The sequence below is a fragment of the Megalobrama amblycephala genome, linkage group LG1 (genome assembly GCF_018812025.1).
Source record: "Megalobrama amblycephala isolate DHTTF-2021 linkage group LG1, ASM1881202v1, whole genome shotgun sequence".
NCBI lineage: Eukaryota > Metazoa > Chordata > Actinopteri > Cypriniformes > Xenocyprididae > Megalobrama > Megalobrama amblycephala.
In genome coordinates, this window is record NC_063044.1 from 53,411,345 (window position 1) to 53,436,142 (window position 24,798).

General features: G+C 37.2%; 2 protein-coding genes and 1 long non-coding RNA gene across 5 annotated transcripts in view; 2 read left to right on the plus strand and 1 right to left on the minus strand.

The window, feature by feature from the left end:
* Positions 1-446: 446 nt before the first annotated feature.
* On the plus strand, positions 447-2,034 carry LOC125274771 (transmembrane protein 220-like). The gene is made up of 6 exons (XM_048201228.1): positions 447-653; positions 738-767; positions 860-920; positions 1,126-1,249; positions 1,341-1,400; positions 1,505-2,034. Exons 1-6 carry the CDS (start codon positions 558-560, stop codon positions 1,635-1,637), a joined length of 504 nt encoding a protein of 167 aa, XP_048057185.1. The 5' UTR covers positions 447-557; the 3' UTR covers positions 1,638-2,034.
* Positions 2,035-2,185: 151 nt separating this feature from the next.
* Positions 2,186-24,798, minus strand: part of LOC125274624 (polymeric immunoglobulin receptor-like) — an 859,185-nt gene continuing 836,572 nt past the window's right edge. Inside the window, exons 5-19 of one of the 3 annotated variants that reach the window (XM_048200999.1) lie at positions 24,032-24,361; positions 20,543-20,569; positions 17,561-17,935; positions 15,039-15,125; positions 13,576-13,668; positions 13,331-13,405; positions 12,457-12,570; positions 11,887-12,021; positions 11,621-11,704; positions 10,949-11,047; positions 10,565-10,660; positions 4,641-4,697; positions 4,347-4,445; positions 2,477-2,505; positions 2,186-2,340 (exon numbers count right to left, since the gene is read on the minus strand). In XM_048200999.1, coding sequence (XP_048056956.1) covers positions 2,224-2,340; positions 2,477-2,505; positions 4,347-4,445; positions 4,641-4,697; positions 10,565-10,660; positions 10,949-11,047; positions 11,621-11,704; positions 11,887-12,021; positions 12,457-12,570; positions 13,331-13,405; positions 13,576-13,668; positions 15,039-15,125; positions 17,561-17,935; positions 20,543-20,569; positions 24,032-24,361 — 1,817 coding nt within the window. In that variant the 3' untranslated portion in view covers positions 2,186-2,223. Of the gene's footprint in view, positions 2,341-2,476; positions 2,506-4,346; positions 4,446-4,640; positions 4,737-8,995; positions 10,037-10,564; positions 10,661-10,948; positions 11,048-11,620; positions 11,705-11,886; positions 12,022-12,456; positions 12,571-13,330; positions 13,406-13,575; positions 13,669-15,038; positions 15,126-17,560; positions 17,936-20,542; positions 20,570-24,031; positions 24,362-24,798 lie in introns of those variants that run through there. The other 2 variants (XM_048200997.1, XM_048201003.1) reach the window with 2 other exon arrangements.
* Positions 20,604-24,173, plus strand: LOC125275045. Its single transcript, XR_007186379.1, has 3 exons — positions 20,604-20,976; positions 21,088-21,196; positions 24,110-24,173. It is a non-coding gene; the product is annotated as an uncharacterized LOC125275045 (long non-coding RNA).

Sequence of the window (24,798 nt, forward strand, 5' to 3'; positions counted from 1 at the left end):
GCTAAAAAAATAAATAAAATAAAATTAATTTATTTATTAAAGAACACTTTTTTGACAGATATTAACATTTGATAATGAACTCTGAAGATCTATTAATTTTAAATTAAATGTCCTTTATTGGTATGACACAACATTTAGAATAGAATAGAATAGAATAGAATAGAATATTTCATTGCAAGTTTTTATCTTTATAGAAAATGTAATGAATCATTCTTGAACAAAAGCTCTTCCTCAGGTTCATGATTTAGATGAATGAGTGTGTGAAACTACATTATCTGTGTCCAGTTTGATAATCAGATTTTTACTGGTTTAAAAATAATCAGATATACTTAAATACATCATTTATTTAATTAGATAAAAATTATTTATTAGACATGTATTAATTGTTTGCATTTTGAATCCAAATGGCCTGTGAGCGCAACAGTGGTAAACTTCATTTCCCATAATGCTTCATCCTGCAGTCGTCATATCCGGAAAACCGTACAGTTATAAAGTTCAGTGTGTTTAGAGCAGAGAGATATTAATAAACTCATTTGAATAAATGCACAAGAGTCCAAATGAAGAACAAGATCAGAGTCTCGTTTTCTCAGATCATCTGGAGAGTTTGTAATTTATTCATGTCAGTGTTTTTCTCGCTGGCGACTTACGTGCAGGTAAATGTTACTGTCAGCTTTGAATACACTGAATCTAAATACATTAAGAGATAATTTTCTGCTTATTTGTTTGTTTATCTTCAGATAAATGATCCAGATGCTGCTTTGTGGATGGTAGAGATTCACTTTCACATTAAATGAGAAACATTATTTCTGCTGCTCTAAAACATTCATGTGTCTGATATTGTTTCTGATGATTTCTGCAGGTTGGTTATGCAGTTCCAGCTGGATTGTGCTTTTTGATTTGTTGTGAACAACAAATAACAGGTAAGAAAGTCAAGAAGTTTTTCATGAATCAAACTGAGACGCGATGCTGCCATCTAGTGGAGTGAAGTAGAAATACATCAGAAATCACAGTTATTTACATTTATGTTTATTTACAACACTAGAAATAATAAAGCACAATGTTATGCAATAAAAAGACAAGAGGTGATATATATTATATTATATTATATTATTATCATCTCTCCAGAGTCATTATTATGGAGGAGAACGTCTGATCTTCATGTGCTTGTTTCCTCTACATTTGGGCTCATTCTGGGCTGGAAACTTTATAAGGAGGGAATTACAGACATTTTCCAGCAAGAGGAAGGAAGGTAACAATAATTCAGAGTTTTGAACCCAGATTCAGTCACATTATTAGAGGAATAAAACAGATTTATTCAGCGGTGTAATCTTTGCTCTTAGGGAATGTTGTGGACTCCTGCTGACGGTTTTCTGGCTGTTGCTCTGCAGACATTCAGGAAGGTAAACGCTTTTCACATGCAGAAATGTTGTTCTGAAGACTGTGATTCAGTATGAATGTTTTTCAGCTGTATTATGAGCATTAATATCTGTTTCATGTCCTGCAGGAGTCCTGTCGGCTCCGTGAGGATCTGCACTGCTGTGGGAATCACTGTGTTTCCCTTCATCACATGGATCTATTTCTACATGAAGACAGAGCTGAGGAAACACTGGCCTGAACACTGTACAACTGCTCTCTGATCAGACAAAACACTGAAGAAACCACATCTGAGCTCCAGATCAGCAGATCAACTCAACTTTACTGAAGTGGACTGATAAGAGATGATCAGCAGCCGTTGATCTTAAAAGAAATATTTAATAATTCAAACATTGTAGAAATACAAACTCTCCAGTGCTGCAATCATGATGATAATGTTATCTGTCTTTCTTCTCTCAATATCCTGCATTTATCTGAATGTAAATGACAGTAAATGTGTCGTAATGCTTTTATAATGTAGATAATGTCAGAATGAAGGATCTGATCTGCCATCTGAAGATTCAATATTCAGTCTCAGATTTTCTGATTTATTTACACTGTTGAACTCGGCTTACAGCTAGAATCAGTTTGAAAAATAAATCAACATCACGTATAAACAAAGTAAATGTGTTACACAATTCATCATATCCTGCATATATTTACAGCTATTTACAAAACTAAGAAAACGCATTATATTAACAATGACTAACATCTTTACGCTGAACTCAGCTTGATCACTGTCAGAGCTTTGCAGAATATTGTCCCTTAATGTCTTGAAGAGTTTGAGATAAATCAGGAATAATCATTTTCTCATGTTTGTGACACCACAAAAGTTTCCTCCTGATCTTCAGTCTTCAGCGGTATTGACTCGTGTGTTTCTTCTGTTTTCTGCTGCGATCTTTTGAGTCGTCTAGATCTCACTGCCTTCTGTGTTTAGAGAAAGACGTGTCATTTAAACAGTGTCCATGAAACATCCTCATACTACATGATTCTTCAAAAGTATGAAGTTAACGTCTCCTGATTTTAAATCTCAAATCAACACAGCTTTATAAATGATACTGACCTGACAAGACTGCAGACAGTTTGTGATCTCTGTAAAGTCAGAAAAACAGAGAGAAGAGATATTAGTGGATCTGTTTGAATCTGATCATTCTCAATCAAATTGAATAAATATTCACATAAAGTAAGTTAAAAACTGAATTTAATTGTTGCCTAAAACACCGACATGGAAAGATCCCTGATATACTGTATCCCAATCAATGACCTGAACGAACCAGAGAGCAATAAACACAAAGATTGAACTACAACACACACAGAAATCAACTCTTCACACACATGACACAATAATGGTGACAAGCACAAAGATCTGAATAATGTTTTTATTACAGATGAGCTCTACATCTCTCAGGTCATGTGATGATCTCGTGTTGTTCAGTGTTTGTGAGGTCGTGATATAATAACGCTGTTTTCTCTATAACCATCATTCATCTTCACTACGGTCACGTACACACTGCAGCTAAATTCAGTTTCAGTTCATCTTTTAGTGTCTAATCCTGTTCTGTTCACACAGTTCAGAAAAATACAGGAGTGAAAACCACATTCAACAACTGAATTAACTCCCGAAAAAATACAGTAGTGACAACCGCATACAGTGTGAACAGAACCGAACTGAACAACTAGTTGTTGATGTATTTTATTGTGCATTGGAGATGTGTCTCTCTTCTGTATGAGCAGTGAATCACAGGGAAAGCAGCACGAGCCTCGATTCATTAGTTTGGTCGGAAACAGCGAACAAGAACAAGCCCACAATAAAACAAAATAAATCCAAAAGATTTACCCAGGTGAAAAAAAGTACATTTCAATAATATACTTAAGAAGTACTAAAGGAGAATTTTTAGTATATTAAGTACAAAATTAGTGAGCAAAAATAGAGCACTTTAAGATCATCTTAAGGCATTAAGTGTAGTCAACTGTGCTATTTTGAGACACCATGAAATATGAATTAAAATGTGCTTTTAATATACTGTCTGTATTTAAAAAATATATTTAGCTACTACTTATAGTACACTTGAACCCATAGCGTGCTACAAGTGGTAACTATAACTTAAATACAGAGATAGTATATTAAAAGCACATTTTAGTTCATGCTGTCTCAAAATAGCACAGTTGAGTACACTTAATGCCTTAAGATGATCTTAAGAAGTACTAAAGATGAATTTTTAGTATATTAAGTACAAAATTAGTGTGTGAAAATAGAGCACTTTAAGTATATTATTGAAATGTACTTTTTTCACCGGGGTTATGCTGAAAACAAGACAAAAATATCCCGTCCCGCACCTGCTCACTTTAATAACTCCATAAATTCAACTGCTTTATGAGCCAAGCTTACACTAAAAGCGCAAAAAAACGCTTATAATAAGTGGACATGGCAACACTCTGTGAAGCAGCCTTTCCACGACGCCTCCGTTGACTGTGATTTAGTTAAAAATGCTGAACATAAGGAGTCCTTTGTCACTGTAATATTTTAAAATAGCGAATACCAAACATGAGATACCAGGACATTGCTATGGTTACCATGGTGTCAATCATCGCAGTTTCAGGAGCGAGTTTTATTCTTAGATTATTATGAGTCTGAGATGAACAGCGTCCAGATACACCTACAGTGAGTGTGTTTGAGTCTCTCAGTCACTGTCAATCAAACAGCAGCAAATCAACACAAACAGAGACACAATCTGTGTTAAATATGTAAATGAATCAGACTTCAGGCACTTTAACTACAGCAGAAACTAAAGGATTGATAATTTATTTGATGAATCGTGTTTGTTCTGAAGAAAGACAAATGAAGCATGAGACAAGAAAACAGATGAAGATCAGCTCATGTGATGTAAATGATCTGATGGTTTGTAAAATAAACAGTTCTGGTTTTTACTCACTGGATTCAAATAATCCTGAAATCAGCACAGATCCGGCAAAGAAACTTTCAACCGGAAACACGATGAATCTCAGATCTCCAACCATACGATCACCATTCACTGAAAAACACGAGAATATTTGAGAAATTAAATCAGTCTATATTTGTATAATCATGATGATTTCTGCCACAATGTGAGACACTTCAAATTATTTCTGTATTTCACTCAAGATTAAAATGATTCTTATTAATACATGTTTAAAGTATATATTTACCATGAACTTTATTATGGAAATATTTTCCTCAGTTTATTTACCTGTTTTCAGTATCAGTTCAGTTATTAGTGCAGCGGAGGTCAGTAAAATAAAACCAACTGATCCAAACACATAAACCGGGACAAACCGATGAAAATCTGTAATGAAAGTTTAAATGTTTAATATGAAGATCAGACAAACTGCAGAATTATTGCATCAGTTTCACTTTATGGATATAAAATGTTTATATACTCACTAGAACGTCTCAGGTTACTCATGTAACCATGGTTCCCTGAGAACAGGGAACGAGACTCTGCGTTGCCACGCTTTGGGGAACGTCACACGTGACTGGGTGTCTGAAAAACCAACTATCCAACAACGCCAATGCTCATTGGCCGGCGACAGCCTATGACGTCATAGGGGCGCGACCCGGATGTATAAAAGCGCGCCCGCGGGAGCAGTCATTATCCATCGTCTTGAAGGGACTGCCCAGCAGGCCGCCTGAAGCATGGCAAAGGAACGCAGAGTCTCGTTCCCTGTTCTCAGGGAACCATGGTTACATGAGTAACCTGAGACGTTCCCTTTCGAAGTGAACTCAACTCTGCGTTGCCACGCTTTGGGGAACGATATACCAACGCCGCCATGATTAAGGAGAGTGCCTGCCAAAAAATATGGCTGAGGCAAAAGACCTCAAGGCAGTTCTCAAACTGCCCAGCAACTCCCCCTCGGGTCACACCAGGCTGTCAGTGACAGCATTCCCTTTGGCCAACAGCCCAAGCTGAACTTCCAAAAGGCTACTACCTTTCTCTTTCAACAAAGAGAGTCTAAAGAAATCGCTAAGGCGTCCGGGACCCACTTTCCCGAAGGAAAAGTGGTCCCTTTAAGGGAATGTGGCCAAGGAACCAAAGGGAACCTCGGCCAGCCACTCTTGAGGGGAACGGGGTCACCCTCATTGCCACCAGGGAGGCCGACCTGGTCCCCTAAGGGAACAGACTTAGTCCAGGCCAACCCTGTCTGAATACAGAGCCTCTAGAAAGCATTCTTGAAGAAGAAAACAGGTAAGAGTGACTGCAGAAAGGCAGAAACCAGCTCAGACCCACGCGTAGAGACGGGCATCCTGGAGAGCAGAACTCAGCTGAATGCTATGAACCCTCATATCGAGGGGAGATAATCCGCTCACCTAGGATCTACCCAGTGCTTAATTAACGCACTGAGGAGGCTGTGCGCAGAAAACCCTGAAAGGGGAGCACAAACCAGCCTAGGGCTGATTCTTAAGATGGGGCCTGATGAAGGCCTAACCATCATAACCAGCTTAGGGAGCTAAGCACTATTACCAAACCCAACCCCAAGGGGGAAGCGCAGAGCTCACCTAACAGGTAGACTATGCCAAGAGCACATAATCATGGAGGCCCGAGAGGGACTTACAACATGACAACAGAAGTACACTCCAGAAACGACCCGTTTCAGTAAAACGCCTTTCTGAACACCTGTCTAACGTACAGAGACAGATAACTTCCATGGCAGCCGTGGGGAAGCTGCACAGTGCTCCTTAATAATCCACCCAACACAATCCGACAAGCAGTGTACTCAGTAAAAAACACTTTTTACTCTTTAAACAAGAGGAGTACAGCGTACGCCAAAACGTATTAAGGAAGGCCTGGAAGGCCTATAACCTCAACAAACACGTGGCATCAGCTCGTGGTAGTGTTTAGGTCCCAAGCCAGGTAAACAACCCGCAAAAGAGGGGGTTGAATCTACCACTTGGGCCCCTGGCCAGCGAAAGTGTATATGACTAGTTCTCAGGGAGAAATACACCCAAAACAAACACCAGTATGTCCAATAAAGGCGGCCCGCAGGCTTAGCATCCTTCAGGACACACGGCGTAAGTCTCGTGGCCGTTTCCAGGAGCACAAAGATCCAACCTAAGCGCTAGGTGGCTCTTAGCTCAACTAGAATCATCGACTCAGAGGCAACAATAGGTTAAACCAAACCTCAGTAAGGTTTCACTACTGACATCTCATCCAGAGCCGCACAGAAAAACACAATCTGTGCCAACACGTAAACTAAAAAGGAGGCCTGAAGGGGCCTGCCGATTCAATGACACGTGGCTTCAGTTCGTGAATTTCCAGGGAACCAAGCTACAGGGAACCAGCTCTAACCCAATAAACTATGGGAAGCTAACTGCTACCTGTGCTAGGCTACACTTACCAAACAGGCAAAGTACCCTAAGTTTTGTGACTAAAGGGAACCATACACAACCAACATGGCTTAAGGGAGGCTAGTTGAGCCTGCTACCTCAAACAACATGCTGCAGGGCCTGAAGCAGTGTAAAGACCAAAAACAGTATGTGAGCAGACTGAAATCTATTACACAGCAGTATAAAACTATTGCTAACTAGAAGGAGGCTGAACAGTCTAGCCTACAATCACCGTTATATGCAATATAGCTGATAAACAGATAACTGAAAAGGGAGCTGACAGATACTAACTTTTCTCAAAAAGTGATCTAGCTACCCTGAGTATGCAATCCAACAGGTGATGCACTCAGTAACACTGGGGAAAGGATTCACCAAACACTTACATAGAGGCTGCTTTTAAGAAGGCCTACTATCATAAGCGGGTGCCAACCTGTGGCAGCATATCAAGCTCACATACCAAATGTAGGGCAAACGTCTAGAACTCAAAGAAACTTTGAAATGCATGCAATTTGACAGAGAGAAAAAATAAAATCATTGCTACAGATTCTCAAATCTGTTCCAAGCCTTAGAGGACAGAGCTAAAACGCTGGCATAGTCAACTCAAACTTGAAAATATCAAGTGGCTCGGAAGAAAATATTTTTTCCTCTCAGCATGAATGTTCTAGAGAGTGGGGCCTAGCAACATTAATAGCATAAACTTATCTACGCAAAGATAAGGGCCTACCACCTGAGAAACAGCATCAGGTCTCTAACAAAGCAGTCTAAAACCTAGCTGTTACACTCATCGTTGCACCTACATAAGCAATGGGATAATCTGGGCAAAAAATTCAGCCACTCCCTCAGGAGAAGGCCAAAACTAAATTATTTATACACTTAGTTCTAGCCTGGCCAAAACATACAGGCCTATTCAAAATAACAGGCGCTAATATAATAAGCCTGATCTCTACCTCGAAATTTCAGATAAGAAATACAGCAAAGATCACAGCCATCGCGCTGGGCGGCCAATTAGGATCGCCACAAACGCATAAACTGAAGTGATGAGCGCCAGCTCAAACTATACTGACAACAGTCGAACGGCAGAACATACAGAGAGAAAAACTGAACAGCAGCCATTCTGTGGCTCGCTCAGTCAGTCTCAACACTCCAGTTTTTCTTTTTTTTTTTTTTTTGCCCAAAAAACCCCTATTACATGTTTACTGTTACACATTCAGGAAACAATACAGGAATAAAAACAAGGTCGAACATTTAAGCGATTAAATCAGACCTTGTCTTACCTTCCCGCGGCTCGAAGACCAGAGATTCCTTCCACGTTCTTTCATAGTAGAAGAATGATATCCCCGGTTCCATAAGCCTACGAACCTTTTCACTATCAAGCCAGAAGGCGGGCCTTCAGAAAAAGTTTCATCATGGGCCGGCCACCGGCCTGACTGTTCAAAGGTGTTATCCTGAACGTGCACAGATTAGAATTAAAAACATATCCCGGGAGGACGAAGAAAAGGGGCGAAGGAAAGTACCAAACCCTCCCTCGCCCAGAGAGGGGAGCAATCAGCGGCGTTGATTACGCCGCCGATCGATCACCTCCCTCAGATCACCTCTCCTTTTCTTCGCATCCCGCCGCTTCTGAGACTTACTCCGAGGTGGAGGAGGTGCTCGAGCGGCGACGCTGGATCTCTGACCCTGCCTCTGAGCCTCGGCTCGAGGCGGACCAGAGCCTCCCGGTTGTCTGGGCCCAGAATCGGACCTGAGCGGTATGAAACTCTTAAACGCTGCTGAGCGCGCCCTCGCCTCCCTAAACTTTCCAACGACCGTCTCAACGGAACCGCCGAAAAGTTCAGATGGCGAGACCGGGGCATCGAGGAGAGAGCCCTTCTCTTTCTCCCCGATGTCCGCCATGGTCAACCAAAGGTGCCTCTCCGTAGCCACCATAGCCGCCATCGATCTTCCAATCGAGGCGGCCGTTTGCTTAGTGGCACGGAGAGCCAAATCCGTGGTCTGGCGCAGCTCAGCCACCGCATCAGGGGACAAACCCTGCCCCTGATCCAGGTCCTTCAGCAGGTCAGCCTGGTACGCTTGCAACACCGCCATTGTGTGCAAAGCAGCACCAGCCTGGCCCGCAGCAGCATATGCTCTGCCGTTCAAACGAGATGTCATCTTAAGGGGTTTAGACGGCAGAACCGGAGCCTTCAGTGTCGGCGCGCTACCTGTGACGAGATAGTTAGCAAACGTCTCGTCAATGGGGGGCATCGACACATACCCATGCTGGCCCAATTCCTCCACATCAGCGAAATTCCCCCGCTGATGCAAATGAATCCTGGCCGAGTATGGGTTCTTCCATGCCTTCCCCACCTCAACATGTAGGTCGGGAAGGAATGGAAGGCTCGCAGGAATTATAGGGTTGTGGTCAGATAGAAAACGTTCGTCCAATCTGCCACGAACGGGCTCTTTCCTGACGCGCTGCCACGGCAGCTGCAGCCTGCCTGCAGCGCGTTCCACAACCTCCAATAATTCCACATATGCTGGACAGGGAGGCTTGGAAGGGAAAGAAGCAACCTCAGTCACTTCTTCCTCTTCCAACGCCATCTCCTGCTCTCGGGGGCTCTCAGCCAGAAGAGCAATCGCTCCTGGATCCGATGATGTCAAGGAGATGGCATCATCGTCATCCAGCAGCTCATCCCCGCCAGCCGCCGCTTGAGGTTGAGAGACCGTGACACCTCTCTCAAACTTAGCGGCGAGCTCCACCTGTGACCCCCATGAATGCAGCCGCCGCTCGGCCTCAGCACGAGCAGGACCAGATCCACCGGGCACAGGTGTAGACGTCTCTCCCCTCGAGAAGAGCGTCAGGCGGGAACGGAGCGTTCTCATGGGAAAACGCTCACACAGCTCACAGCCAGTGTTCTCAAACGCCGACCGTGCGTGCTCTTCTCCCAGACATAACACACATAGGGTATGAGGATCCTCCGGGGTCAGAAACCTCGGACAAGGATCCGCACACTTCCTAAAACCTTTGCCCTCAGACATAGTTCTAGATACTCACAGTTTTGAATTAGAGAAATCGGACAGTGGCAAGACACAGGCAGTCCCTGAAAGACGAAAAGATAATGACTGCTCCCGCGGGCGCGCTTTTATACATCCGGGTCGCGCCCCTATGACGTCATAGGCTGTCGCCGGCCAATGAGCATTGGCGTTGTTGGATAGTTGGTTTTTCAGACACCCAGTCACGTGTGACGTTCCCCAAAGCGTGGCAACGCAGAGTTGAGTTCCCTTCGAAAGGGAACAATGTTTTAGTTTAATATTTATTAGAAAAATATTATCAGATACACAGAAAAACATAAATATACACATTTAAAATGATTTATGAGTCGTTGTTTGCTTGATTTAAGTATTTAGTTTCTTATTTACTGTTTGTAATTAATGTGTTGTTTGATATGATTGATTTCAGCCCTTCATTTTTCTACAGATTGTGTTTATCAGTTATTCATATTTTATTATATTACGATGTTGAACTATGATGAATTCAACTGATAATTACTGTTAATTAATGAGATCAATCAATGTAAGTGATGAGCGTCACATTCAGTCGTTTCCATCAGAAATCAGATTTATAACTATAAAACTAAAATAATAAAACACAGGGACAGTTTTTTATGTGTCTCTTCTAAACACACAAATCTGTTAATATTTCTGGTCCTGCGTGTTTAATATCATGAACTACTGAAGGATTTTTTAACTGTACATGAATTCAAACTGATGGAGAAAAACATCAAACAGAGAAGATGATCAATACTGTACCTTGAGATAAAGAGAAATAATAATATGGATCTGTGAACTTTATAACTGTCCAGAGAATCTGCAGGAACACCAGCACACAGCCCCATCCGATGGGATCTGTAGATTGATCAGAGTCAAATAAACAATCACTTCTCTTATAAAAAAAAGTGTCCAAGGTTTTTTTTTTTCATTACAGGATTGTAGATCAGACAGGACAGAGAGAGAGAGAGAAGATGAACAACACACAGATCAGATTATATATCCTGATCATGTGATCAACTCTGTCACGACTCTGACATTTAATGACAATGAACTTTATCATGAAAACACTTTGTAAAATAAAACTTATATTTAATAGATCAATGACGTGTTGTAATTGCAAACATTATTAAAATATGATCATACCTGTAGTTTTCTCGAGTGTCATGATGTAAAAACCGATCATCACTGCATTCATCACTAATGTGAAGATCATCATCACTGTTCTTATGACTGAATCTGAACCTGAAAGAGACGAGAGGGAGAGAATGATTTCATGACAGAAATAGAGCTGATCAGAGATCAGAGGATAAACTGAATAAAGACTCTCAATGTGAAGATGATCAGAGAAACATCTGAACTCTGATCATCATGATTCAAATCACTGAAGAATCAAATGATTCATTTCCACTGGAGATTAGACAGAAATCAATGAACGAATCATGATTATTGATGAATGATTGACAGATGAATCAATCATGATTAGTATTGATCTGTTCATCAGTGAAGTTACTCAAAACAGTAAATACATATTAATAATTAGTGTGTGTTTGTGCTCATGGTTCATTATATTCCCTTGCTTGTGTGTAAACCTCTAGCAACCACACCAAATACCTTAGCAACCGCACAACAACACCCTAGAAACCACCCAGAATACCCTAGCAACTTTATCGCATCACACAACAACTTTATCTAATATAAACAGTTACAGTGAATCAGATCAGATCAGAGTAACGTGTTTCTCACACTGATGATCAATATAACAGAGATATTGATGCAGTTCAACAGAGATCAGATCAGAATTCATCAAATACTCACAGCCGAGTCTCACTCTGCATCTATAAAACCATCTGTCATTCGTCATCATCAGAAACACTGGTAAAATGACAATGATGATGAATCCTAAAAACAGCAGAGAAATCATATTAATGTTGGATATTATCAGATGACAGTAAATCATAATGAACATCAGTTTGAGTGAATAATGAGTGTTTTAAAGTGACACTGGAGAAGATGAACATGTTCAAATGTGTTGATCTGAACTATCAATAAAATAAACACAAATCATTATGAATATGAATCACCTGCTCCAGCAGATCCAAACGTGTAAAACAGGAGGATGAATTGTAAAGTAGGCAGAATATCAGAGATCATATCAGCCACGAGGTCAAATATTTCAATTATCCGTCCTTTTTTCTTTACGATCTCTGTGACTAAAACTATAAGAGAAACATTTTCAGTTATTAAGATCTTATTTGATTCAGTTTTGAATCGTTATAATGACACAATTTACAACAATAAACAATAAAATCAACAACAAAAGCAGAAGAACTGAACAAATCATCAAATATTATAACATATATTATCAATAACAGTAATGAAGTCATTCAATAACCTTCAAAAACCCTTCATGTTTCTAATAAAAAACTATATTATGATGTTTAATGAAAAGATCAATATGTATTTCTATAATACGCTAAACTACAGCATCAGATCTGAACATTAAAACATGTTTGTATTTCAGTATCAGAATCTAGTGTGAATTCAGATTATTCCAGTCATGAAGGAAGTTCAGATCAGTGAATCTGATAAACAGTTTCTTCTCGTCACTCAGTGAGTCTCTGTTTCTGACAATAAATCACAGAAATACTTACGGTAAATGATTTTGCAGAAGCAGCACAGAAACACGACTGAAAACAGGACTATAATCACGACTCTGTCAAATACAGCAAAATTCAGAAGTTTTTGCCAAGCAGTCGAAAAAAGAGCTGGAAGAAAGAAAGAGATCAAAACAAATATTATCAAATATTAATCAAACTATAAATAATAATAATAATAAGTACAGGTGAGAAGAATGACAAAACATTTAACTGAGGGTTTTTATGTAAATCATCTTGTTTTACTATAATTTACACTGACAGTCTGTTATAATCTGAGGTTCATTGGGTTCACGCTGGTGTAAAGTGCTTTAGTGCTTTAATACACACTATATACGAGTCTACATGTATTGAGCGACGGGTCGAAACTAAACTAGATCATAACTAAACTATAAACCGGACACTGCTGTCATTATAATCACTGAAGATCGACACTGTAAACACCGACTGCAGCTTATAAACACATTCATGATGAGGAATAATGTGTCTGTAATTTCAGTTTTAAACTCAGTTGAGTTGAAGTGAATGTAACATGATATTTTAGTGTGACATTTGAAGCAGATTTTGTTCATAATCAGCTGTAGATCAGGGTGAATTTAATAAGATCATGAAATGTGATTCAGTCCTGTAAACATACAGAGATTCACTGAACACATGAAGGATCATATTAACATAAATCATGCATCATGTGGATCTGTTTAATGTTTCTGCAAGTTATGATTTATGTCATATTGTTGTTTTAGATTTGATACTCAATATTCAGATTTACAATTACATCAAAATTTCTAACAACCACAATTTTATCATCTTTTAATGTACATTTTAATGTTTTTATGATAATTAGAGCTGATTGATATTTGTATTTGTTTACCTGAATAAGCAACAACTGAGAGAACAACATATTCTGCAACATAACTGTATTCCAGAATCCATGTTTTAATCTTGCCTGTAAAACAGAAAAGATAATAATCATAATATCATATAAACACCAACTCAATGAAACACAAACGCCACTAAAACACTGATTAACGTTGAAGGTTTATTTAACTTTTTTTAGTCAAATCATTCACACAAAGATTATATATGAAGATTATATACATTACAAATGAATCATACCTGTAAACTTATTAATATATGGAGCCGCCCAGAGTATCAGGAGAGGTCTCAGAAAATAAAGAGCACAACAACAGACCGTCTCATTCACAGATCCTGAAACACAAACAGATCCATGAGATGTTACTGATTTACAGTGGCAAGAATAAGTTTGTGAACCCTTTGAAAATATCTGGATTTCTGCATTGATTAAATACGGGCTGATCTTAATTTAACTCACAATTATAGACAAACACAAGCTGACAAAACTAATAACAAACAATTTAGTACTTTTCACATTTATATTGAATACACTGAGTAATATTTCACAGTTCAGGGTGGAGAAACTACGTGAACCATTGAATTTAGTAACTTGATCCTCCTTCAGCAGCAAAACCTCCATTTAATGTTTCTCTTATAGCTTCTTATAAGACTTTTGACTCATTTTGGACCATTTTTTCCCTGACAAGTCTGTTTCAGTTGAACAATATCTCTCCTGTAAAGTGTCATGATACGCTGTTAATTTCATCGATCCTTCAGTGTCCAGACCCTGAGGCAGCAAAGCAGCTCTAAACTTTGATGCTCCTTCCACCATGTTTCACAGTTGGGAAGAGGTTTTGGTGTTGGTGTGCCCGTTTCCTCTGAACAAAACCTTGTGCATTAGAGCCAAAAAGTTCAACCTTTGTCTCCGTCTCAGCTGTCAACAGAATATTTTCCCACAAGTGTTGTGGACCTTTCAGGTGGTTTTGGGCAAACATGAGACGTTCCTCATTTTTTTAGACAGCAGTGGTTGTCCTTCATGAACACCATTCTTGTTCAATGTTTTTCTTATTGTGGACACTTGAACAAAGACTTTCACAGTTTGTGGAGTTTTCTGTGAAAGCTTTTGGGATTGAAGCATAGTTCACTATAGCTACTCTTTGAGAAAAACAGATTTGACTTTGTGTGCGTTTATTTAAGAGAAGGGCATCTGTTCAACCCTCACTTTCAATCTCACCTCCTTCATTTACTCCAATCAGCTTTTGGTGAAGTCGTAACACAGAGGTTCACTTATAATGACCGCCTGTCCTGTCAATGATGCTCAGTGTCTTCAATACACTTCTGAGAAGTACAACTCTTTGTGTGTTATTAGTGAAGTCAGATAGTGTTTGTCTATAACCATGACTTAAAAGATCAGTACCAGTAATAAATGCAGAAATCTTTTCAAAGGGTTCACAAACTTATTATTGCCACTGTATTATCAAACATACATATGACTGAGAGATCTCAGGAGTGTGATTGTCATCATTAGAGGACACAAAACACATCAGACAGTGAAATGAAACTCATGCTGCTTCAGTTACTGCTGTAATGCTTCTGAGGACAGACTTTATTGAAATATGATACTGAATACAAAACAAAACTAATAAAATTAAAGTGTACGCTTAATTAATATGGTGTAGTGTCATTTTGAGATGTATTGATGTATCATGATTAGAAACACTCACCTTCAGAAACACCCCAGAAGACAAAAGCAAAAAACATGATCATATTTGGACAGACGGCTAGAGACAGATGAAGATGGAGGAATGAATCTAGAGAGAGAATAGAAAATAACTTCAGTTTTATTAAATTAGCAAATTAAGATTGAATTAAATATTTTCATTTACATATACATTTATTCATTTAGTAGACACTTTTTATCTAAAGCAACTGACAAATGAGGAAATACTGTCACGGTTTGGTGAGATGATGATAAGCAGGTGCAAAGATGAAGATCAATTCAAACAGTCCATTATTAACAAACCAAAATAACAAGAACACAATATAAACTTAACCAAACCTCACTCAAGCATAAATGAGAACCGACAACCAAGCACAGAAACACAAGCATATAAACACTAGGAGCAAACAAAGGGAATTAATTAGGGAACAGGTTGACCAATCAAATGAGTAACCAAGGTAACTAACTAAAGCCCGGGATACACTGCATGATTTAAGCAATCCTATAAGATCATTACAAATCACAGTGTGTGACATGGATCTATTAAACTTGGGTACGACAAGCATGTAGACTGTACGATCATGACACCTGTTGAGTCGTGAGCTACAATTCAAGTTTCTATAGATGAACAAAACGTCATCAGCATGCGCTAGTGGTAAATAATAAATCATGTTGAATCACTTCAGCAGTTGTAGTTTTTATGTGTGCTGAAAAACAGAGGAAACAGCAAAAGAGGAGGGGAAAAGAGTTCGAGGTAAGCGGTTTTAAGTTTTAGCGCCATGTCGGGTTGATTTCATGTTGCATTTTTATTGGCTGGTCAGTAGAAGGTCTCTCAGCAAACACACTGTGTGTTGATCATGCTGAATTTCTGACACTGTCAGAAAATATCGTAGGCTATCTTTGGTCGCGACTTTGAACCTCTCTCACTGTACGACAAAGGACCACCGATTAACAGCCACGATCACAGAAATCGCCACGATTGTTTCATCATGGTAATCTTTCATCTGGGACAGCCGAAAATCATGCAGCATGTCCCGGGCTTAAGAACTCAACAGCAATGACAGAAAACAAACTCAAAACTGAACATAATTATAACAAATACACCCTTTTTATCCATCATAATTTTTAAATATTTCATAATAATATTGCCTAATCAGTCTCATTCAAACTTAAAAAAATGCTAATTATTAAAATTAACTTTAATACAGCCAAAGACAATATTTTCCTTAAAGCAGGGCACAAAAAATGTCAAACTCTCTGATATCCCTTCAGGCAGGCACTCTTCAGATGTTGGTAGCCATGCAGAAATTAATTTAACCAGCCTGAATAAAAAAAAGACCTTTTTTATAAATAGAAAATTGGATAGGAGTCGAAACATTTCAAAACACTGTTTCATATATTCAACAATCGTATATAAAATAATCAAATTACAATCATCAATTCAAATATGCATTTGGTTCTGAATGTCTATCTTCTTCATCCTGACCTGTAAAACTGAAATACCGGCGTAAATAAATGTGCCTCTTAACATTATCACATACACGAGTGTGTCAGCACATTCTCCACGGTGCATGTAATCTCTTAATTGAGTGTTATTTTTTATTACTTAACCTGCCCGATCTGAGGATATAATATGATCTGTGCTTTCCTTAAACACACAAGCCCAGTAATGTTAGCATCGACTAAACTTCACTGCAGAAAAATCATCAGGATCAAAAACATGTGATCATATTTTTCCTTCAAATAACAAGTCGAGAGAGTGAACTATGCAAATCAAGGAAGGAATTTGATTCACTATTTAAGACAGGCCATTGGGCAGGGCGGTGTTACATGACAGACGTTATATTTCAGATACCTCTCATTTATCTTTCTACTGTACATCATAATAACTATATTTTTGATAATCACTAGGCAGCAGTACTGAGTTAGATGCATTGTGGGTATTTTTTACACTGCTGCTTCTGTATTTGAGATGATTTTTGTCCCCACGTTTCTGTAGTATACTGAAAAACAAAAAGCTGGAAAATGCACGGATCATCACCAAACTGCTCCTGGATCAGAACAATCTGGTTCTTTCAGATGCAATTTTCTTTCCAGCAATTTCTTTGCATGTAAGGCTATTTTGAAGCGAAACGATGGTGGCTGCATGTCTTTCTCTGGAGGTTACCATTGGTAACACAAGAACACAATGACTGGAAGCACTTCTTCCCTCTTTTTATATAGCAATCAGTCTGCTCCTATAACTCAGTCAGAATAATAGAGTGATTTTTCCTGACTAGAACTCGATTCATGAAATGATGTTTCTGGTCAATGCCAGGGCCAAATAAAGTTGTTTTTCTGATAAAGTTCTTTTTTTTTTTTTTTCTTTCTTTGTCCAATGAAGCTTTTGTGTCACAATTTAAAATGCATCGTAACACTCTGCACAATAATCTAGAAACAATGTGAATCAACACCACAACAACTGAAGCAGCAAACTTTGCAAAACAAAATTATGTCACTTTTCACCATGTCAGTATGTTCACTTACCAAGTAGTTTCGGTTCCAAATAAATTTCAGTTGAAAACACACAATTTTCCTGACTGTAAACATTACATGTGTATTCTCCCTCATCTTCAGCTCTCAGTTTGTCCAGACGGAGGGAGAAGTTTCCATGTTGAATCTGATCAGTAAAGAAATGAGCTCTATCATGATAATCCTTATGTTGTTTTTCTGGTTGACTCTCTCCATCTTGATACAGATGAACCAGTGTCTCTGAGTCTGAGTCTGTATCTGAGTCTGTGTCTGAGTCTGTTCTTCTCCATTCCACCTCCAGATCATTTGATGGTAAACGTTTATCACAATAACAGGGCAAAACCACTGAAGATCTTGGAGGAAAAACCAGAGGCGCAGAGGAAACTTTCACTGTAAAACAAATAAACAAAAAAACACTTTTGCTCATAATGTGACCTTTTGTGAAAGCAAAAAAAAAGAAAAGAAAAAGTGAATGGTATTTTGAACATGATGCAGTATTGAGATTCAAGAATTGCTGTATTTCTGCATAATTCACACTTTTCTTTTAATTATCAGTCAATTGGTTTAGTCTGAAAACTTGATTATTCAAAAAAGATAATATACTTTCAATATACTAAACAAGAACATTTTCTCTGTTTTATGTTTCCTCCTGTGCATTTGTGGTCATCAGACAAATAAGCAGAGCAGAAGTGTGATCCAGATGCACCATGGGTACTTTTACACTAGAACTAGATAAAGTTGTTTAGTTATTGTGTACATTTAGTGGCAATTCTACCAATAACAGACACTAAATGATTCCAGAAAACTGGATAGTTGATCAAATGTTGGAGAATAAAGTGAGAACAGCACTCACAACAGCACAGAAGCCCTGAGAGGCCATCAAATTATTATTATTTTTCTTTTCCGTTTTCTTGTAATTGCAACTTAATTTTCTTTTCATCTTGACATATAACAAAACATAATTTCTTGTGATCACTACTTAATTTTTCTGTGTACTTGAAAATGAATAAAATGAGAATAAGCTTTGAAAATAACAATTAAATCACATCAATTACTGCTAATTTATTAAGAGACAGTAACATAAACATTTTATTTGTGTAAAATTCTTTTAGAGCTCCTTGGATTTGACCCACTTTATGTTTATTTTTAAACAATTTTAAACAAAATTATATTGTAATATATTATATATGTGCAACTTAACATTTACTTACATTATTCCAAATGTTTCCAACAACGTTTAAAGAGAAAACAATGTTTAAATCCAGAGAAATTCACAGTTTTAACCAGTGTAACGGACCGTGTCATTGCGTCACCTGTCAATGATGTTGTATCTGCGTTACCCTTGATTTCCTGTTCTACTTCAGTAAAAACCATTGAAACACCAAAGACACTTTAATATTAGGGCCTGGTTTCACAGACAGGGCTTATATTAAGTCAAGAGCTAAATGAGCATTGATGTAGTTATTCAGTAATGATGGAACAGTATTTTAAAGTGTTACCTCTTTGGCATCTTCTTGTCAAAATTATGTCAAAAAATCCTGTAAATAGTCAGTTTTGTCTTAAGCCGGTGCACACTGTACTGTATTTATAATAGTCTTTTACGATTGTTGCTTGTCAGACTGAACAAACATGATCCTCACGACAGCTGTCATTAATGTCAGACTGTACGACAGTCAAAACGTGTTAAAAACAGATGCACACAAGAAGACTTGTCCTTTTACTTCATCCCATGATACGTGCAGTGACTGTGAGCTTCATTACAGTATGTGGGACTGAAATGATGGCTAACAAAGAAATCTCTAGCATTCATTTTGATCATGGCTTGTCTTGAAAAACAAAGACAATGTGCCGGTCGTCGTAGCAGAAGACACACTGCAGGACTGTCAGACAAATCTTCTGAAGCTGCCAGAATTTCATCAGAGGTCAAATGTGATCGCAACAGTGACTCATTAATCGCCTGTCAGTGAACATTAAACTAGCGATCAAAGACTGCAGATTTTAGCCTAGGAACAGAGGAATCTTTCAGGATTTGCAAAATTTGTCTCAGACAATCAAATTGTGGCAAAAATCCTACAGTGTGAACCTGGTTTTCAGTGAAGATAAGAAAGAAAGAAAGAAAACGCTTGTGTAACAGTATATCAGATCTGTGCATTCAGTCTTAAAGTGACAGCAGACTAATAATCCTGTCTGTGTAATTAACATTAAACAAACAACTAAAGCCAAAGAGAAAATTCACTCACTGATCTTGACTGAATAACTGTTGAAACTATGTTTGTGATGTATATTTTATTTATAAAGTGCAGTGTTACTTTACGTTTGATTACAGTTTCTGTACATGAATATTAGACCTACCTGAAAATCTTAAATCATTGTCTATTTCATTTGTTTCTTTGTTCAGTTGTATTTATTTGTGCTTTTGCTAATTTGTTTTTTGTTTTCAAATTTAATTAATGAGTGTTTACTTGTCTCTAATGCTTGTATTAGTTATGTGGTATTTTTGTTAAAATCATAGGCTAAAGTTACTTGTGTAATTGTTATTTAACCTGTTGATTTTTGTTCGTGGTATTCAGCTGCAATGAGAGGTTTTGCAAAAAGATTCAAATAAATGTGAATATCTATTTATTTTTTTACCTTATTGGAAAGGAAACTAGGAATAAATAAGATTTAGAATCGATAAGCAGAATCGGATCGCTAAAATTCAAAATATACCTAACTTTATCTCTAATGCAGGACAAACCCATATCAGAGGTGAATAAAACATGTACTGCCCCATCAGGAATACATGTTCAGAGTTCATAGAGGAGATCCTTTACTATCTAAAGAATTACACCAGATCAGATCAGTGGATCATTACAGTATCTCACAATTATATGTATGACTGCATTTACACTGACTAGTTATGTGATAATACAAATTCAATACTGTAAATAATCAACAAAATGTAAATCAAGTATTGATTAGGCTCAGTCTTCATTTCTGTTTTATCTGTTCACTTACCATAGAAATACGAAGAGAGAAAAGAATCTAGGGAGAAAGAAAAACAAAAACAACATTTCAGTCAAAGTGAACAAAAGCTTTACAATGTAACAGGTTAAATGTTCTGTAATCATTATTTAATTATTAAAATTATATTAAATCATTTGTTGTTTAGCTATTATCAATGATCATTTTAGTAGCATGTGCTGATAGAAATTTCTTCTAGTTTTGCTTTTCTTTTAAATTGAACAATTACACCAGTTCTGGATCATTCATTTAATGTTTGTTTTTATTGATTTCAATACCAATACATAGTAGCTTTCTTTAAAAACAGTTGCCATAGTAACATTCCATGACAGTTAAATTCAGTTAATTGCATCAGTTAAAGTTAGTTCAACACAGAAGGAACTTGAAGCAGCCATTCATTTTGTGATCCTCTGTAGAAAGCATTGTCTGTAAGTTTTGTGATTAATTTGTTAAATTTACTACTTATAAAGCCGTGTAATGTGGAATTTAAGCCATTTTAAGAACTATATACAACTATATACTATATCTCCTCTCTGTAGTTTCACTCTGTTTCAACATATTCGTCATGGTCTGGAATAAAGCAGAAGCTGACATGTTGAAAGAGTTTACCTATCTGTCTAACTTTAGGAAGAGAGACGCCATTGTGAGGTCAGAGTTCATAGAGGAGATCCTTTACTATCTAAAGAATTAATGGTCAGATCAGTGGATCATTACAGTATCTCACAATTATATTCATGACTGCATTTACATTGACTAGTTGTTTAATACTGTAAATAATCAACCAAATGAAAATCATGTATTGATTAGGCTCAGTCTTCATTTCTGTTTTATCTGTTCACTTACCTTTAAAAAAAACAAAGAGAAAAAACAAAAACAACATTTCAGTCAAAGTTAACTAAAGATTTAAAATGAAACAGGTTAAATGCTCTGTAATCATAATTTATTTATTAAAATTATATTTGTTGTTTAGCTGTTATTAATGATCATTTTAGTAGCATGTGCTGATAGAAATTTCTTCTAGTTTTGCTTTTCTTTTAAATTGAACAATTACACTAGTTAACATACCACAGCTTCAAAGATTATCTGGACACTTAAGACACATTTAAAAATGTCTGGATGTTAATACAGTAGATATCAAAGCAAAAACAGTGTCATTTATTGATTAAAAAAATGTACAAGCACACTTTAAAGGGGTCATGGGGGCATTTTTTTTTAAATTATTTTATGTTTCCTGAGGTGCACTTATGATGTTAGTATGATTTTTACATCAAAATTGTCATAATTTAGAAATAAAAGGATATTTTCTACCCTGATTTTAGCTCTCTGATTTGAACGCTCTGTTTAAAGGGGCGTGTCTGCTGTGAGACTTCAGTGTGAAACCCACTGCTGTGATTGGCTGATGTCTTTGCATATGAAATAAGTGTTACATGTGGAACTGTCTGGAAATCTTTTTAAGCACATTTTTACTGATAAAGCTGTCTAGATTAACTAATAGTGAAAAGTGTTGATTGTTGTACTATATTTAAATCTACTCCAGTCTCATGAAAGGTTTCAGCGTTGAGCATTTTAGACAATGACAGACATGTCTGTTGAGCGCATGAATGCAGCGATCTCGTCATTGCACCTCGATTTCTGCATGCAGTTAGCTAACATGTACCTATTACTTTATTTAGGCAGAAACAATGAGCTCGTTAAGCAATTATTACATGTTGTGATCATAATGATTACAGTATAGAATTTATTAACATATAAACAGCAATAAATGATTCTGAGACAAAGAATGTCTGAGGTTACATAATTCATTAGATATCAGATATCATTACATGCGTTTACATGAAGCATTGTATTCTGATTAGATTAGCCTACAATCAGTTTAAAAGGTCAATCCGAATGAAAATGCTTGATATAAATACCTCAATCTGAAAAAAAATGCCAAAACCAACTGAAATTTCAATCGGCTTGAGAGGGGTGGTGTAAAACTTTTCTAATCTGTACGATAGGACGTGTAAACACTTGATTTGATTGAAACCGAAACTGGATGAATGACGTAGAACGTATGACGCACGGATCAAGCTTATGTTGTCGTTGAATATAATCAATGACTGTCGTGTCAATCAAAAATGTCTTTCCACTCATGGTCTGTGAGGTGCTGCAGGACAGCGCTGTCCCACTAATGCTCGCTTCAGACTCTCATCTGCAGACACCTTGTTTTGGCATTTTTACATGTCAAAAGATTAAATATGGTTTGAAGCTTGCGACATATAAATGCACACATCAACCCGATCACTTTATTTAGCTTCCATGTAAACACTATGTCCGGATTCATCAACCAGAATGATTTCATTCGGATTAAAACAAAAGGTGTAAATGTGGCTACTGATCACAGATCAGGCATTAGAACATGTTACTACTGCTGTCAAGTACATATCTCGCAGTAAAAGTCTGTTTGCAAAGCCTGCATTAAAATTGAGACTGATTTACCAAAGGATCCACAATGAAATGTACAGAACAAACAAATTACGCTCTATACACTCTAAAAAAAAAATTTTTCAAACCAAATGCTTTGCGAAACCTTTTGCTTTATTTATTTATTTATTTATTTATTTATTTAATTTTTTATTTTTTTTTTAAATTGAATTAATAAAATCATCGCATTATTCTGGGTTAAATAAACAACCCAATTTGCTGGGTAAAATTAGCCCAAAGTGTTCTGTCCTGCATGTATTTACCCAGCTCTTGGGCTAAAAACAACCCAAATTGAGTTGTTTTTAGTGTTTATAGAGTCTACTGATACAATCACTTTGAAAAAAATAACCACTTTCCTAGCATTAGGATCCTTTGGATAGTGATATTTTTTGGTCTAGTGATCCTGTATCACTTTTCTCTCCTTCTCATCTCACTAATGCGTCAGTGGACGGGGCCAAAGATGTGATGATGTAGAAGTAGGCTTTGATCTGATTCTGCAGAGGTGGTCTTTCATCACACTATAGTGTAATATAATATATTAATATATAATATGTAATATATTATATTATAATTGTCATAATGTGACAAAATCTGAAACGAGTCGTCTTCTGAGCTTGGTTTCAATAAAAGCTGTTGGACTAACAAGGATTATTTGCGTTCTGAAACGTACAGGATATTTTTATACTACAATGACCTCTTATATGTCAAAAGATCAAGGTAAATTTGATTTCACATACAAAGTTAATGCGGTTTTAAATGTTAAGACAACAGATGCAAACCAAGACACAAATATTCAGTCATTTTGCAATTGTGTAACATGTTCATAGTTTATATGATGTTTAAATTGTGCTTTAAGTGCTGAAACACCTTTTTGGGCCACTGCATGTTTGACTTGTTTGCTTCACAAACTATGGCATTTTATGACTGAACTTGCTTTATGACAAAGTCTGTCAAGACCAATTTTATACTGATATAATGGTTAAAACTGCATCAACTTTTCTTCATCTATTCACTTACCCTCCAGAGTAATCTGAGTTGAAAACACACAATCCTGCTGACTGTAAACTTTACATGTGTATTCTCCTTTATCTTCAGCTCTCAGTTTGTCCAGACGGAGGGAGAAGTTTCCATGTTGAATCTGATCAGTAAAGAAATGAGCTCTATCATGATAATCCTGCTGCTGTCGACTCTCTCCATCTTGATACAGATGAACCAGAGCTTTAGTGTCTGTTCTTCTCCATTCCACCTTCAGATCCTCCACTTGTAAAGGTTTAATACTATAACAGCGCAAAACCACTGAAGATCCCAGATCAACAAGTGTGTCTTGATAATATGTCACAGTGAAACCTGAAAATGAAAAGACAGTTTGTTTCTAATGTGAAGTATCATGAAGAGGTACTGTAATATCAGAAAATTGAAACAAACACACAAAGCTGTGTTTGGAGAGACAACATTTTAGTCAGAGTTGTAGTTAATTATTCTTCTAAATTCTTTAAATTCAGCAACATTGATTAGCAGAAGATAACAGAAGCACTTTCAACCTTATGAAGCTTAAAGCCTTGTTTCCCTCAGAACCACAATCATTCACATGACATGAGCTGCAGCCCTGATCACGAGATCAAATATGAATTTAAATATGTATCATTTCTCCACTATCAGCAGCACCAATGGGAATTGCAAAAACAATGATTGTTTTCAAAGGTTTCCTAAACTCTACTTGCTGCTCTCAGCGTCACTGATCACACAAACGAGTCTCACACAAACTGTATCATCAAGATACAAGG